Source organism: Girardinichthys multiradiatus, chromosome 12 (genome assembly GCF_021462225.1).
Source record: "Girardinichthys multiradiatus isolate DD_20200921_A chromosome 12, DD_fGirMul_XY1, whole genome shotgun sequence".
Taxonomy (NCBI): domain Eukaryota; kingdom Metazoa; phylum Chordata; class Actinopteri; order Cyprinodontiformes; family Goodeidae; genus Girardinichthys; species Girardinichthys multiradiatus.
Window position 1 is genome coordinate 21,662,980 of NC_061805.1, and position 16,126 is coordinate 21,679,105.

A 16,126-nucleotide genomic window follows, 5' to 3' on the forward strand; every position below is an offset into this window, starting at 1 on the left:
AAAGAGAAGAGGCTGGAGGAGTGACCAGGTGCCCCTACCTGAGCGATGGTACCTGGCTGCACTGGTAGTGCAGTGCGAGAGGCAGCTGGGCCGAGAGAGGCGCCTCCTGGCCTCCACAGAGAAAGCCGCCATGACTGCTCCCATCATGTAGCTGCAACTTCCACCAAAGATCCAAACAGGTCCAACTTTGAAGGTCTGAACTTTAAAAGCTCGGTGACGGAGGCTGCTGGTGGCAGAAAATGACAGCTGATAGCGAAAGAAGTGGAAAATTGCAAAGCTCACACCGACAGAGGTGAGTGCTGTAAGAAGTGACGGGTGGAGAGAAGGTTGCAGTCTGTATGGATGAGAAGCTTTTTGAGCAGTGATATTTCAAAATCTGTTTGAGCTTCTGAGACGGACTCACAGTGTGACAGAAAGAGATAAAAAGGTGGACTGGATCAAACGGCACTGTAAAGAGCTTCTGACCTTTCACATCACACACATTGCACACCTAACCATTTATTTCTTTTTCTGTCATCTCTCTACCTTCCTCCCTTCTGGTCGGCGCACCGAAACACAGGTAAGACTTTCAACGGTATTATAGCTCCAACTTTCTACTCCGGTGGCTTTCTGGAAAACAAGCACGGCTCCGTCCTTTCAGGAATGGATAAAAATATCACAGTCAGGGTAGTCTGTGAAATATTCCTTTTGAAGACAGCAGAATATTTTGTTGTTTCAGGCTTAAATTAGGTGCTAATACTAAAAGAGTATTTCTACCTTAAATAACCTTTTCATTCCAACAAAGTATATTTTATTGACCAGAATACCTGCGATGCCAAAAAATGTCCACAAACGTTCCACAAATTGTAGGGCCTCCAACGTTGATTTTCTTCTAATAGTGTATATTTTAATGTGTAGATAAAACCTGTTTTTTAGCAACTGTTGTTACACTTTGAATGTTAAAAATTACAGTTTTCACTCACCAAAACAATTAACATGGCAACTAGATAAAAATGATCTTATGCCACATAATAACTTTTTCTTATTTAACATGCTGCATTTTAATGCATAGAAAACATCAGGTACTTCTGGTTTGCATCGAAATGCTCAAAGGTACAGATTTTGTCATGGTATAATGGAAGCCTGGCATCCAGTTCTGTACTCCAAAGGTATTTTCTACAATCAAATGACTATGCTATTCTAATGGATATTTTAACGATTAGAAATAATTTTATATTATTATAAATTCTACTGTCATGTCAATTTCCTCAGGCTAATTTCTTTTCTCTGTTTATTTTTTAGTGAAGAATCCACCTACACAGAAGCAGGATCAAGGTATTCTGCATTTACTGCACCTTAAGAGCGACATCACACCTCAGAATTACATAATGTGGGACTATTGATCATTAAACGGCTGTGGGTTTGTGGCTTCTCATGAGCAGCAATCAAACAGCATAGATAAAAGTGTGCAAAACCCACCTCATGTAACATTAAGTACAAAAGTGAAGATTATTTATTCAGCAATCTTCAAAGGTATGCCGACAAAGTGCATCATAGAAGATAGATGCAAGGAAAAAACAAGCACTTATTAAAAACAGGCACAAAATGCAAAAACATACAAAAACAGATTAAAACATGAAACAAACGCTACAAGATCAAGCCTTTACAAGCATAAAAATCTGTTAAAACAAAAAAACGTCTTCGGCTGCTGTATAAAGAACTCAACAGAATCAAGAGGGAGGGAACATTTTCTAAAACCTGGGGAAAAAATGTCTCCTCTGATCTTAAAATGAGTCTCAGATGTCACTAATAACCTCTGAACAGATCCTAGACAACCTGAGGTAAGAGGTCAGAAATGTAGCAGAACCAGAGCAGAGCCACTAATATGGATGCGAGGTCTTCCCTCTTTTTTTGTGTGCTTTCTGGACAGCATGCAGGTGTTTAAGCTCCTTCTTATTTGAACAGGTAAAATACTGTTACAATAAAACCAAGGTTTCTGAGGCCTGGCTGAACAGATGAATTTAATGCATTGAGATGTTGCTTTATTGTAGGTTGGCAGTGCTCAGTAACGAGGGTTTCAGTCTTTTCTGAGTTCAACAATGAGTAGATATTATACAAATAAAGTGCTACTATTAGACTATTAGATTAATAACATAACACAAAAATAGCTTGTAATAGCCTATCTGGCCACTGGAGGGTACTTAAACTCAGGATTAAAGTTTAAAGTGAGCTGAGCTTCATCTTTTTCTTTGTTTGATGATGAAAGGTCACTCAAACAGAAAAAAAAACAAGCCTCAAAGAAATCTCTGTGATAAAAAAAACACACAACTCTGTACTAAACATGAAGTGATCTACACAGCGAGCGCACATTTAGATCCAGCAGTGATTTTTGAGTGTCTACACCACAGAGAGATGATTAAACCACTCAGTGTTTTCAAAAAGGATCCTCCATGGACTGAGGATGAGAATGTGATTTTGTGTTGCACACTATCTCGACAGGAAGTGCCCTCTCCACACTCAATAAACAGCACCCCAGGTGTTTAAACTTCCTCTGTACCCTCTAAAACTTCCTACCTGAGCCTCGGAAAAGATCATCAAAGGACCTCCACTTCTGCAATATCTGCAGGAGCAGAAAATCTATCTGCTTTATGTGTTCCAATTAAAACCGAACTCAGCCTCACTTTCAATGCAGGTTATCTCCGTCCCATGAATCCGCCTAATCTGGGCAAGTTCAAAGCCGGTCTCAGCAGCATAATTAGAGAAGGAACTTTATAAAACCTACCCTTCATCCAACATCTAAATACTTATCACTTCTTTTCTTTCATGCTGAAGGCAGAATTCAAATAATGAACCAGTGGAGACCCAAAGCAACCTGAGCTTGGCTCAATTATGGAGATTCAAGTAAACTGTCAAGAGGACAGACAATGCAGAAAAGCCAAAACTAGCAGGAAGGAAAATGAAGCAAATTTCCCTCAACAGGGAGCATCCATTGTGAACTCCTGCCACCTCCTGCTGTCTCCCTCAAGAGGATGTGTAAACAGTGGAGCCTGAGGCGTCCTCACCTGTCTCTGCACATCATGCCAATGGAGAATCTGGCACAATAGGAAACAGCAGAAGATTTGCAGCAAAATGAACAGGACTGATGAAAACAAAAAAATAAACAAAAAAATGAATTGGGACATAGAAAAATAGTTTGGATAAAAAGAAAAAGTGAGAAATATTAAGTGTTGATCAATTGGGCTGATGAGAAGACGTGTTTGGTTGAAAGAAAAAGTAGAACAATAATGTCAGATTAATAAAAAAGAAAGGGACATAAAGACTGGGACAAGGACAGAGTGGGAAAACGTAGCAGTGATAAATGTCCAGTTAAATGTCTCATTAAATAACCTCTATTTATTCATGAAGTAAGGCTTCCTTAAGGTTGAATGTTTCACAATAATAATCATACCTCAAAATGAATGGACTGCTTTTGATATTTCGATATAAACTGTGGAAGAAGTACTTAACCTCGCAAAAGTATTAATACAACACTGCAAACACACTGTGTTACGAGTAAAACATCAAGTAATCCTGGGTTTAAGAATATACAAATCTTCTAATCCAATCCCAGTCTCTTTTGTTAAAAAAAAACACAAAAAACATAAAGAGTTTAAAGCTTTAAAAGCTTACATTACTATAATTCAGACTGCTGACAGTTTCACTCTTAATTTTTGGATTAGAAGTGAAACCGTCTTTGCAGAAAAAAATATTGCACCTTTAAAAATGATGGACCTACTATGGAATAAGCAGTATAGAAGATGAATGAATGAATGAAAACATACATGTGGAAAATTCAAAAGATAATGGGATGACCATCAGCTTAAAAAAACACATTTCTTGGCTCAGGATACTGGCAGCCCACTGGCCATTAGCGGAGATGGATGTCACCTTGAAGAGGCAGTCTTAGATAGCCAGGATAAGACAAAAACACAATCTGGGCACATCTTAAAAAGATTTTCTGTTTGTGGCCAGCTAGTTAAGGTCACTTTAGTTTAGAAACAACAACGTGTGGAAGAGGAATAAGAAAATATACCAGATACGTGCTGACAAGCAAGAGAATAGAATAGAATAGAAGAGAAGAGAATAGCAACAGAGCTGCCAGCACCACATTCCCTTCATTATTTCAGATTCATCAAAAATCCATTGCGCATGTAAATAAATGTTTTACCACTTTCACTTTATCCCAAATTACGGGCAGTGTTTCTGTTTTTGATTTTTTTTTTTTCATTTCTAAAATATACTTTAAGCTTCCCTTTTACCTAAATGTCTCCTACTTTGCTGTAAGACTGAGCTGCAGCAAATATGTAGGAAGGTATGTGCTAAAAAAGATCACAGTTTTAGTCGTCACCCATTTGACAGCATCAAGTCTGAATATGCTGCTAAAAGCTTCTTCCACATGAAGAAACATCAGGACAAACTAGAGGGGAACACCAAATGTCCCCTTTTGATTCACTGACCTGACAGGTCATCTTAGGACCTCCTGCAATGAGCACTGGCTCTAAAATTAGTCGTGTAAGTCACGAACCCTACAAATATTTTGTTACAAAATCCAAAGCTTGGCATTTGTAGCAATTTGTTCTGATGTCCTTTTTATTAAAAAAACAGTGTCATAACTGCACCACTCTAGGGTTTTAATGTATAATTAATCCGATCTTAAACAGCTTCTAAAATTACCTGAACCAACCCCAAGAGAACTAAACCAAACACCACAGATTTCCAATTTTGTTATATGCTAAAAACAAAAATTGAAACGAAAGACTAAGTACACCCACAAAACAACAGGTGTGTATAAAATGCATAAAACCTCAGCATATGAAGATGTACTTTATCACTACTGTATTTTAAACCATAGAAGCAAGGCTGTAGTAGAGTGGACACAAAAAAACAAAGAGCTGCAAACTACTATATTTTACGTTAAAAGCAGAAAACCTGGGGCTTTATCCAGTGGCATGAAAGTTTGTTTTCCATCTCTCAGATTTATTTGTTTTAGACCGTGCCAGTTTTGCTCAGTCTTGTTGATATTGTTGAATCCTGGACACTGACCTTAACTACGGTAAGTGAGGCCTGCTGTTCTTTAGATCTAGTTCTGGGTTGTTTTGTGACCTTCTGGATGAGCCGTTGATGCGCTCTTGGAGTAACCGTGGTAGGCCAGCCACTCCCGGGAAGGTTCACCACTGTTCCATTTTTGCCCCATTTGTGATTCACTAGAGTTCTCAGGACTTGTAACCGTTTCCAGACTGATAGATGTCAATTTTCTCATGCCTTCGTGAATTCTTTAAAAAAATCTGGGTATGATGGTGTTCTTTTTTGTGATCTTTAAGCTTAATTGCTGTTGACAGACATATCCTATTTAAGTGATTTCTTGATTCTATATCAGGCAGCAATGGTATGGGTGGGGAAAACATTATGGAAAATTTACAATCAATTGTCAAGAAATCAAAAAAACAAAACCATCATCAACCATCATCTTGTCATGGGACGGTTGCCTGTATCAAGGTTTTAAAAACCTTTGGTAACAAAACTGTACATTTTCCATTATAATGTTTTTACAGTTTTTGAGATGCCACATGTTTCTGTCAGCTGGCTGAGAGGGACCTACAACACTTTGCCTTCATTCACAAAGAAAGACAAACTCAGCTGTTAAGAAATATTTCCTGTCATGAAACAGATGTAAAGAATTGACCAATCCTACAGTAGAAATAAATACTAACTGTACAGAAGGTCAAGATATCATCTGCATACAATTTAAACATTAGCCTCCTCATTCTCAAAGTGTTTCTTCTTTTTTTTTCTACAAACACTGAGCTGCAGTGCTTCACATCCAGCAGTCTATTAGAGCGGGCAGTTTTGCGGCTCAATTCCTTCTCATTGCTTTGACCTCTTCACACCTAAACCACCAACCACCACCTCTGCCTTTCTGCTGATACGCAGTTCCATCTCAGTGATGCTATTTTTAGCTGCTTGCCATTATTGAGTTGAGGGTTTGACGACTGCCAATGCTCAGTCTCCATTTCCTCTGCACTGCCGACCTTAGAAAAGAGAGCTCACCACTGGCATATTTTCTCCTCGCAAGGTCCTGCTGTTATTCTCCAACATGGACTAGATTTTAATGATTCTAGAAACAAAGACATGGAGTAAAAGATCTAAAAGATTGTAAATATCCTTTAGAAAAAAAATCCTTTTTACAGTGAGGAAATCACATGTAACAAGAGCATATCTCAGAGAAGGCTGTGTAAACATATGTAGGAAAAATATGTAAAACTTGAAAGTGTGTAAAAATAGACTGACAAGACACAGCGTCAAATTTCAGTCTCTCACCTATTTACCTAAGATGTGGAGTTGAACTTGTACCAGGACATGAAAGTAATAATCACTTATTTGGTTTACTCAAAACTGCATGGTATTTACAGGGGTTGGACAATGAAACTGAAACACCTGGTTTTAGACCACAATAATTTATTAGTATGGTGTAGGGCCTCCTTTTGCGGCCAATACAGCGTTAATTCGTCTTGGGAATGACATATACAAGTCCTGCACAGTGGTCAGAGGGATTTTAAGCCATTCTTCTTGCAGGATAGTGGCCAGGTCACTACGTGATACTGGTGGAGGAAAACGTTTCCCGACTTGCTCCTCCAAAACACCCCAAAGTGGCTCAATAATATTTAGATCTGGTGACTATGCAGGCCATGGGAGATGTTCAACTTCACTTTCATGTTCATCAAACCAATCTTTCACCAGTCTTGCTGTGTGTATTGGTGCATTGTCATCCTGATACACGGCACCGCCTTCAGGATAAAATGTTTGAACCATTGGATGCACATGGTCCTCAAGAATGGTTCGGTAGTCCTTGGCAGTGACGCGCCCATCTAGCACAAGTATTGGGCCAAGGGAATGCCATGATATGGCAGCCCAAACCATCACTGATCCACCCCCATGCTTCACTCTGGGCATGCAACAGTCTGGGTGGTACGCTTCTTTGGGGCTTCTCCACACCGTAACTCTCCCGGATGTGGGGAAAACAGTAAAGGTGAACTCATCAGAGAACAATACATGTTTCACATTCTCCACAGCCCAAGATTTACGCTCCTTGCACCATTGAAACCAACGTTTGGCATTGGTATGAGTGACCAAAGGTTTGGCTATAGCAGCCTGGCCATGTATATTGACCCTGTGGAGCTCCTGACGGACAGTTCTGGTGGAAACAGGAGAGTTGAGGTCCTCATTTAATTCTGCCGTGATTTGGGCAGCTGTGGTTTTATGTTTTTTGGATACAATCCGGGTTAGCACCCGAACATCCCTTTCAGACAGCTTCCTCTTGCGTCCACAGTTAATCCTGTTGGATGTGGTTCATCCTTCTTGGTGGTATTCTGACATTACCCTGGATACTGTGGCTCTTGATACATCACAAAGACTCGCTGTCTTGGTCACAGATGCGCCAGCAAGACGTGCACCAACAATTTGTCTTCTTTTGAACTCTGATATGTCAACCATAATGTTGTGTGTATTTCAATATTTTGAGCAAAACTGTGCTCTTACCCTGCTAATTGAACCTTCACACTCTGTTCTTACTGGTGCAATGTGCAATCAATGAAGACTGGCTACCAGGCTGGTCCAATTTAGCCATGAAACCTCCCACACTAAAATGACAGGTGTTTCAGTTTCATTGTCCAACCCCTGTATGCAGTTTATTCAAGTCAGGATTATCGGTTTTACACCCACAACAATTTGTCTGAGTCTGAAGCTGAGAAGAAAACTTTAACATTAAATAGGCACCAATCAGGCTTTTCCTGGCAATACCGATTTCCGATTTTCCTTTGAGGGCTAACCAATTCATTTGGGATTCTTTACTGTTTCTGATTTTCTTTGTAGACACGGTAACACAGGACCCTTCTGTGCAAATCATCATTAAGAGCTAATCACATTTTCCCTGTTTAATATTAAATTAAGCTTAACGTTTCTTGTTTTTGGACCTTTGGAAATAGCAAAGTAATTTCTTTAAAGATAATTTTGGCACTAGTGGCCTTCATTCATTGGTTGTTTGACAGGAAAAATGGCAAAACATGCAGTAAATGACCTGAGGTCGGGAATCAAACCCAGGACAGCTGCTTCGAGGACTATAGTCTCTAGATATGCTGCACCTGCACTACCACTGAGCCACATTGCACCCACCAAGTCATCTCTATTCACCTGATGCCAGAATATTGAAGGGGGGGGATTTTTAGAGAATGTTTTAACTTTTTTCAAAATGAGTAGTTGACATACACTAAGTTAACTATGTTAAATCATTTATATATATATATATATACATATAGATATACAGGAGGGTTGGACAATGAAACTGAAACACCTGTCATTTTAGTGTGGGAGGTTTCATGGCTAAATTGGACCAGCCTGGTAGCCAGTCTTCATTGCACCAGTAAGAGCAGAGTGTGAAGGTTCAATTAGCAGGGTAAGAGCACAGTTTTGCTCAAAATATTGAAATGCACACAACATTATGGGTGACATACCAGAGTTCAAGAGAGGACAAATTGTTGGTGCACGTCTTACTGGCGCATCTGTGACCAAGACAGCAAGTCTTTATGATGTATCAAGAGCCACGGTATCCAGGGTAATGTCAGCATACCACCAAGAAGGACCAACCACATCCAACAGGATTAACTGTGGACGCAAGAGGAACTGTCTTAAAGGGATGTTCGGGTGCTAACCCGGATTGTATCCAAAAAGCATAAAACCCCGGCTGCCCAAATCACGGCAGAATTAAATGTGCACCTCAACTCTCCTGTTTCCACCAGAACTGTCCGTCGGGTGCTCCACAGGGTCAATATACACGGCCGGGCTGCTATAGCCAAACCTTTGGTCACTCATGCCAATGCCAAACGTCGGTTTCAATAGTGCAAAGAGTGCAAATCTTGGGATGTGGAGAATGTGAAACATGTATTGTTCTCTGATGAGTCCACCTTTACTGTTTTCCCCACATCCGGGAGAGTTACGGTATGGAGAAGCCCAAAAGAAGCGTACCACCCAGACTGTTGCATGCCCAGAGTGAAGCATGGGTGATGGTTTGGACTGCCATATCATGGCATTCCCTTGGCCCAATACAGGTCCTTCTCAAAATATTAGCATATTGTGATAAAGTTCATTATTTTCCATAATGTCATGATGAAAATTTAACATTCATATATTTTAGATTCATTGCACACTAACTGAAATATTTCAAGTCTTTTATTGTCTTAATACGGATGATTTTGGCATACAGCTCAAGAAAACCCAAAATTCCTATCTCACAAAATTAGCATATCATTAAAAGGGTCTCTAAACGAGCTATGAACCTAATCATCTGAATCAACGAGTTAACTCTAAACACCTGGAAAAGATTCCTGAGGCCTTTAAAACTCCCAGCCTGGTTCATCACTCAAAACCCCAATCATGGGTAAGACTGCCGACCTGACTGCTGTCCAGAAGGCCACTATTGACACCCTCAAGCAAGAGGGTAAGACACAGAAAGAAATTTCTGAACGAATAGGCTGTTCCCAGAGTGCTGTATCAAGGTACCTCAGTGGGAAGTCTGTGGGAAGGAAAAAGTGTGGCAGAAAACGCTGCACAACGAGAAGAGGTGACCGGACCCTGAGGAAGATTGTGGAAAAGGGCCGATTCCAGACCTTGGGGGACCTGCGGAACCAGTGGACTGAGTCTGGAGTAGAAACATCCAGAGCCACCGTGCACAGGCGTGTGCAGGAAATGGGCTACAGGTGCCGCATTCCCCAGACCTGGGCTACAGAGAAGCAGCACTGGACTGTTGCTCAGTGGTCCAAAGTACTTTTTTCGGATGAAAGCAGATTCTGCATGTCATTCGGAAATCAAGGTGCCAGAGTCTGGAGGAAGACTGGGGAGAAGGAAATGCCAAAATGCCAGAAGTCCAGTGTCAAGTACCCACAGTCAGTGATGGTCTGGGGTGCCGTGTCAGCTGCTGGTGTTGGTCCACTGTGTTTTATCAAGGGCAGGGTCAATGCAGCTAGCTATCAGGAGATTTTGGAGCACTTCATGCTTCCATCTGCTGAAAAGCTTTATGGAGATGAAGATTTAATTTTTCAGCACGACCTGGCACCTGCTCACAGTGCCAAAACCACTGGTAAATGGTTTACTGACCATGGTATAACTGTGCTCAATTGGCCTGCCAACTCTCCTGACCTGAACCCCATAGAGAATCTGTGGGATATTGTGAAGAGAACGTTGAGAGACTCAAGACCCAACACTCTGGATGAGCTAAAGGCCGCTATCGAAGCATCCTGGGCCTCCATAAGACCTCAGCAGTGCCACAGGCTGATTGCCTCCATGCCATGCCGCATTGAAGCAGTTATTTCTGCCAAAGGATTCCCGACCAAGTATTGAGTGCATAACTGTACATGATTATTTGAAGGGTGAGGTTTTTTGTATTAAAAACACTTTTCTTTTATTGGTCGGATGAAATATGCTAATTTTGTGAGATAGGAATTTTGGGTTTTCATGAGCTGTATGCCAAAATCATCCGTATTAAGACAATAAAAGACCTGAAATATTTCAGTTAGTGTGCAATGAATCTAAAATATATGAATATTAAATTTTCATCATTACATTACAGAAAATAATGAACTTTATCACAATATGCTAATTTTTTGAGAAGGACCTGTACTTGTGCTAGATGGGCGCGTCACTGCCAAGGACTACCGAACCATTCTTGAGGACCACGTGCATCCAATGGTTCAAACATTGTATCCTGAAGGCGGTGCCGTGTATCAGGATGACAATGCACCAATACACACAGCAAGACTGGTGAAAGATTGGTTTGATGAACATGAAAGTGAAGTTGAACATCTCCCATGGCCTGCACAGTCACCAGATCTAAATATTATTGAGCCACTTTGGGGTGTTTTGGAGGAGCAAGTCGGGAAACGTTTTCCTCCACCAGTATCACGTAGTGACCTGGCCACTATCCTGCAAGAAGAATGGCTTAAAATCCCTGTGACCACTGTGCAGGACTTGTATATGTCATTCCCAAGACGAATTAACGCTGTATTGGCCGCAAAAGGAGGCCCTACACCATACTAATAAATTATTGTGGTCTAAAACCGGGTGTTTAAATTTCATTGTCCAACCCCGGTATATATATATATATAAAACGGTGGTTCCGTCCCACTAAGCCAGCAGTCCAACGGGGATTTCCCCGGTTGCCCCGAATGCCAGTTTCCCCCTGACTGTGTCACTTCACTAACTGAAGACCAAACAAGTTTTAATCAAAAATGCACCAGAAACCGAAACCCGAGTCCAGTCCATGTGAAAACAAGTCCAGGCTTAATTATGCAAGGATATTCGGAAAATACCGGTTCGTTTTGCATCTGGTTTCATTCCCGCCGTTTATGCTAGCGGTTCTTTTTCTTTATGTTGAGAGCATGGGAAATCTCCAACATGGACTTAAAATGCTGTGCAAATCTGTCAAGATCATATTTTCTCTTCTGAGATGCGCATCGTGTATTCACGTAAGCTGCTTCTATCGGTGAAGCATGTTATCTTTCAATCACATATATATAGACTATCGATGATATTTTACAGATAATCACAGTTCCCACGGTCCCTTAATGCAACAGCTGGGAATATGTTGTTCAGCCGCTGAGTTGAGCTGTCAGTCATGATTCCACATCCCTGTGATCTGAGGCCCCGCCCCCCATGCCAAAACAGGGCCAGAAGTTTGAAGCCGAAAAAAACATCTGCAAGTTCGAAAACAAAAACTTGAATCTGAAAAGTAGTTTTGAACTTTTTTTTTCCAGTTTCACATCTGTTTTTTTCAGTTGCAAAACGTTTTTTTCAGTTTTCACATTTTTTTGGGGGGGAGGTTCAAAATAATTTTTCAGGTTCAAATGTTTTTGTTTTTTTTAACAAACTTTTATTTTTCAGGTTTAAATTTTTTTCTTTTGAACAAACTTATTTTTCAGGTTCAAATTTCTTTTGTTTGAACAAACTTTATGGCCCCAATTTAGCTCCATAAGTTTCACATGTTTTTATTTCAGTTGCAAAACTTTTTTTTTCCCAGTTTTCAAATTTTTTTGGGGCAGGTTCAAAATTATTTTTCAGGCTCAAATTTTTTTCTTTTCAACAAACTTTTATTTTTCAGGTTCATTTTTTTTTCGTTTGAAGAAACTTTTATTTTTCAAGTTCAAATGTTTTTCTTTTGTACAAATTGGGGCCATAAAGCCCCAATTTAGCTCCATAGACTAAATCAGGAAACGTTTTTTTATTTTATACATAGGATGCAAACTGTATATCATGCAGATTACTGCATGATATTAGAGAAATATGAAATTGCAATATTACTCTTAAAACATAATAAACAACAGACACAAGATGGAGAAATTGTGAAAAAACGTGAAAACAATTCCAAGAAGAGCAAAAAAAAAAAGCAGGTATCAGGAAATAAAACAAATTTCAGTGCACATTTATAACAGTGACAGAGGAAAATCTAGTCAGAAGATCGATAGAAGATCAGAGAGGACATCAACTAGAACATAGAAGAGAACGACTAAATAAGAGTAATTAAGCAGCAACAGCAACTTGGAGTTCAGGCAGACTGAACTGTACCCTATATTAATCATGTACCATTACAACTGGACCACTGGATGGAGCACTAAGACCCTCCAGTGGAGGAACCAAGACTGAGACCTGTCAAATTAACAGTAAGTCCTGATTAGTTTTTAAATTTTGCCAATAACAGAGCACATTGAAGATTTTGTCCTTTTCAGGGTTGCTGAGGTGTCCATATATCTCTTCATTGCACCAAGCTTGCTGCAGCAGTTATATTCTGCTCCCTTTAGGTGATTTTCTCTAATGCACGAAATTTAAAATGCACCAGAATTTTCACCTGAGGAGAAAACAATTTTATTTCTTGCAAAAACATAATTTCTTCTGTATAAAATGGGGTTATTTAGATCTGTACCCTGAATATACCTGCTGCAAATAAAGTTGTCTTGACCCTTAATACTGTTTTTTAATACTGGTTTTTTTCAGCTAAGTTAGGCTTATTTTCAATGCATTTCCATGCTGATACTAATAACCTTTCAGTAATGACAAGGTTCCATGCATGTTATCACATGACAGTGTTGACAAAGTGTGTAACTCAGAACAATCTTAAAATTTTTTTAGCCTTTAAGAGTGGAAAATGTGTGTCTTCTTGCATAAACAGCAGAAAGGATTAGCAGAAAACTGAAAAGAGGCACTTATGAGATGTGTAAAGAAAGTTAATGCTCAACTGACATATCTGATAAATGAGTATATGCAGTTCAATGATCTCTGGATACTTCACCCCTGAGGTCTACTGCCAGACACAATAAGTCAGTGGAGTCCACAGGCGTCTCCATCCATCTATCAACAATCAATTCAATCACATTCAAGACAAAAACAGCTGCCACGTATTCATTCCTGTCAGTCTCACAAGCTCTCGTTCCAGGTCTGTTTTTGTCTCGTCTCACCTTTTTCCTGCGGCTGCGTGCTGGCAATGATCCATTTCACCAGGCAGCACTTCATTAGAGCTTTCCTGGAGAACCTCGGCTTCTGCCACTTCCCTGAATCCTTCACCCTGCCCGGTGCAGGATCCACGCCATTGGCATCTCCCAGAAGACTCCCGTCCACCATCTTACCATCCGCCTGGATGGAGGAGAGGAGCGATTGAGGAAAGAAGCAAATTCAAATTATTACAGAAACCTTGGAACTTTTACTTAATTTACGTTTTTTTTAATGTGGAATACATTTTTTTTTAAATTTCTTGTCAGTGCTATGTGTAATTTAAGCTTATCTGCATTTTGCTGTGCACCTACGAAAGTATTGATGAAAACAAACTTTTAAAAGATTGTAAGAACATATTTGCACTCTGCTGTATTATTGAGGTCAGGTATTGGACATGAAAAGAATGAAAACTAGAGGTTCAACAGGGGTTCAAATTCAACAGTGTTGCTGCTTGAAAGCCATACATAGAAATGATAAGTGACTCACTGCATATAAATTCTAAATATCCAAACTGGACCTTTTCGTTTTTATTCAAGAGAAACAGTAATGCTACGAAGACTGGTTTCACAATGATAAGTCCTTTTAGGGGAAAGAAATGAGCTCTGTGTTTGAATGTGCATCCAGAAATGCTGACGACACCTTTACTGACGATGCCTGGAGACCGTAAAAATACTGAAAACGCAATTGTTTCTTCTTCTTCACCTAGTCCAAGACTGTGAGGACCTTTAAATGTTTTTTTAGCAGCATAAACAGCTGTCAGTTTAGAATGCAGAATGCAGAGTTCAGAAACCAGTTTTTATATTTATCCCTGTGAATGCTACTATGCAAGATCAAGCCCTTGTAGCTCATTCATATTCAACATTTCTCCCCTTTGATCAGTGAAGAAGAACTTCAGTTTTTTATTAATATCCCAACATCCTTTCTATTTCTTACCCTGGTAACACTGCTTTGCAGTGTTGAGAATGACCTAAACTTTCCAGTAGCTTCATTTAGCCACTCCTGCTGAGATCGTCCATAACAAACACACCCATAAACACGCGCATATTCACAGGGATGAAATATGAAAGAGGGGGAACACAGATCATACAGCAGCTCTGTTTGTTCTGCTGGAAGAAGAGGAAAGGAAAGGATGATTGAGGGGAAAGTGAACAAGGGATATGGTAGGAGGGAAACGAACACAAACAGTGGGGATGTTTAATGGCTATTTGATCCCTTGGGAGTCTAATCATGCAAATCCTTTGCTGGAAGGTGGAGAAGAGAGAACAGTGGGATTCTTCAAGGTTTCTTGGAGAACCAAAGTCAATTCACATAATAAAATGCTGAATGTCAGAACTGAAAAACGGAGAATGGTGAGATAGAGGAGTAGAAGGATTTGTTTTGATAGAGGAATACATTTTAGACGATTTCTGTGCAGCTTCGACATGAACAGAGAAGAAAATTAGAAAGGGAAATGCAAAAAATGAAAAGCTGAATGCTGTCATTGAATATCAGCATTCGGTGTCTTGCAAAAGTATTTACACCCCTTAAACGACCATCACATTACAAGCACAAACAATATATTTTTTGTGACTGACCAATACAATGTAGTGCATAATTTTAAAAATGAAATCTAAGAAGTGTGACTTGCCTTTGGATTTTGAGGACCTGAGTCAACACGTCATAGAACCACCCTTTACTGCAATTACATGGATGGATGGATGGATGGATGGATGGATGGAGTGAAATGAAACCTGTGACCTATCTGTGACCATCAAGTCTTGTTGCAGTAGGGATTTAAAATGAATTGGTCAAGACTTTGATTAGGCCATTCTTGAATATTCTTGGAACTAAGCTTCCACTGTAGCTCTGGCTATTGGAATGTTGTCCTGCTGGAAACTAAACCTCTGCCGCAGTCTCAAGTCTTATGCAGCCTCTTTTCTTACAGAATTGCCCTGTATGTAGCTCCACCGTGTTTCACCATGGGTGTGGTGTGTTCATGTTGATTCGCAAAGTTAGTTTACCACCATGTGTGCTGCGTCCTACATGGCTCAGAACAAACTGAAAATGCATTCCTTTTGCATATCTCTCAACCATTGCTTTCTTCTGGCTACTTTTCTCTGAAGGCCAGGTTTGTGGCGTGCACTACCAATATCCGGTCAACAGATTCTCCCATCTGGGCTGTAGATCTCTGCAGATCCTCCGGAGTTACCATGAGCCTCATGTTTTTTCTCTGATTAATGCTCTCCTAGCCCCACAACTGTCAATTTAGGTTAATGCCCACATCTACATAGGTTTCCAGTTGTGCCTCTTTCCATTCCCAGAAGATGGATCAAACAGTACTCCATGAGATGTTTAAAGCTTGGATTATTGTTGTTTAACAATAATTTGTTTTAAACCTTACCACAATGTTCTCCCTGACCTCTCTCATGTTCTCTAACAAACCTCTGATGTGTAAGAAATATTTAAAACCATGGATACCATGTATAATTTACTTTCCACTTCACAATGACACATAACACCGGTTGAATTGAACGATTACATGAAATTCCCAAGAAATACAGAGGTTTGTGGTTTTAACATGACAAAATGTGAAAAATTT

The 16,126-nt window shown here is 39.9% G+C and overlaps 1 protein-coding gene and 1 long non-coding RNA gene across 6 annotated transcripts in view; one reads left to right on the forward strand and one right to left on the reverse strand.

Moving 5' to 3' along the window:
* kcnip3b (Kv channel interacting protein 3b, calsenilin) overlaps window positions 1-16,126 on the reverse strand; it is a 79,819-nt gene that overhangs the window by 43,062 nt on the left and 20,631 nt on the right. For 3 of the 5 annotated variants that reach the window (XM_047382594.1, XM_047382593.1, XM_047382592.1), the window contains one exon: window positions 13,515-13,689. In XM_047382594.1, coding sequence (XP_047238550.1) covers window positions 13,515-13,689 — 175 coding nt within the window. Of the gene's footprint in view, window positions 1-38; window positions 312-13,514; window positions 13,690-16,126 lie in introns of those variants that run through there. The other 2 variants (XM_047382598.1, XM_047382596.1) reach the window with 2 other exon arrangements.
* On the forward strand, window positions 182-13,618 carry LOC124878582. Its single transcript, XR_007040825.1, has 3 exons — window positions 182-292; window positions 1,282-1,314; window positions 13,493-13,618. It is a non-coding gene; the product is annotated as an uncharacterized LOC124878582 (long non-coding RNA).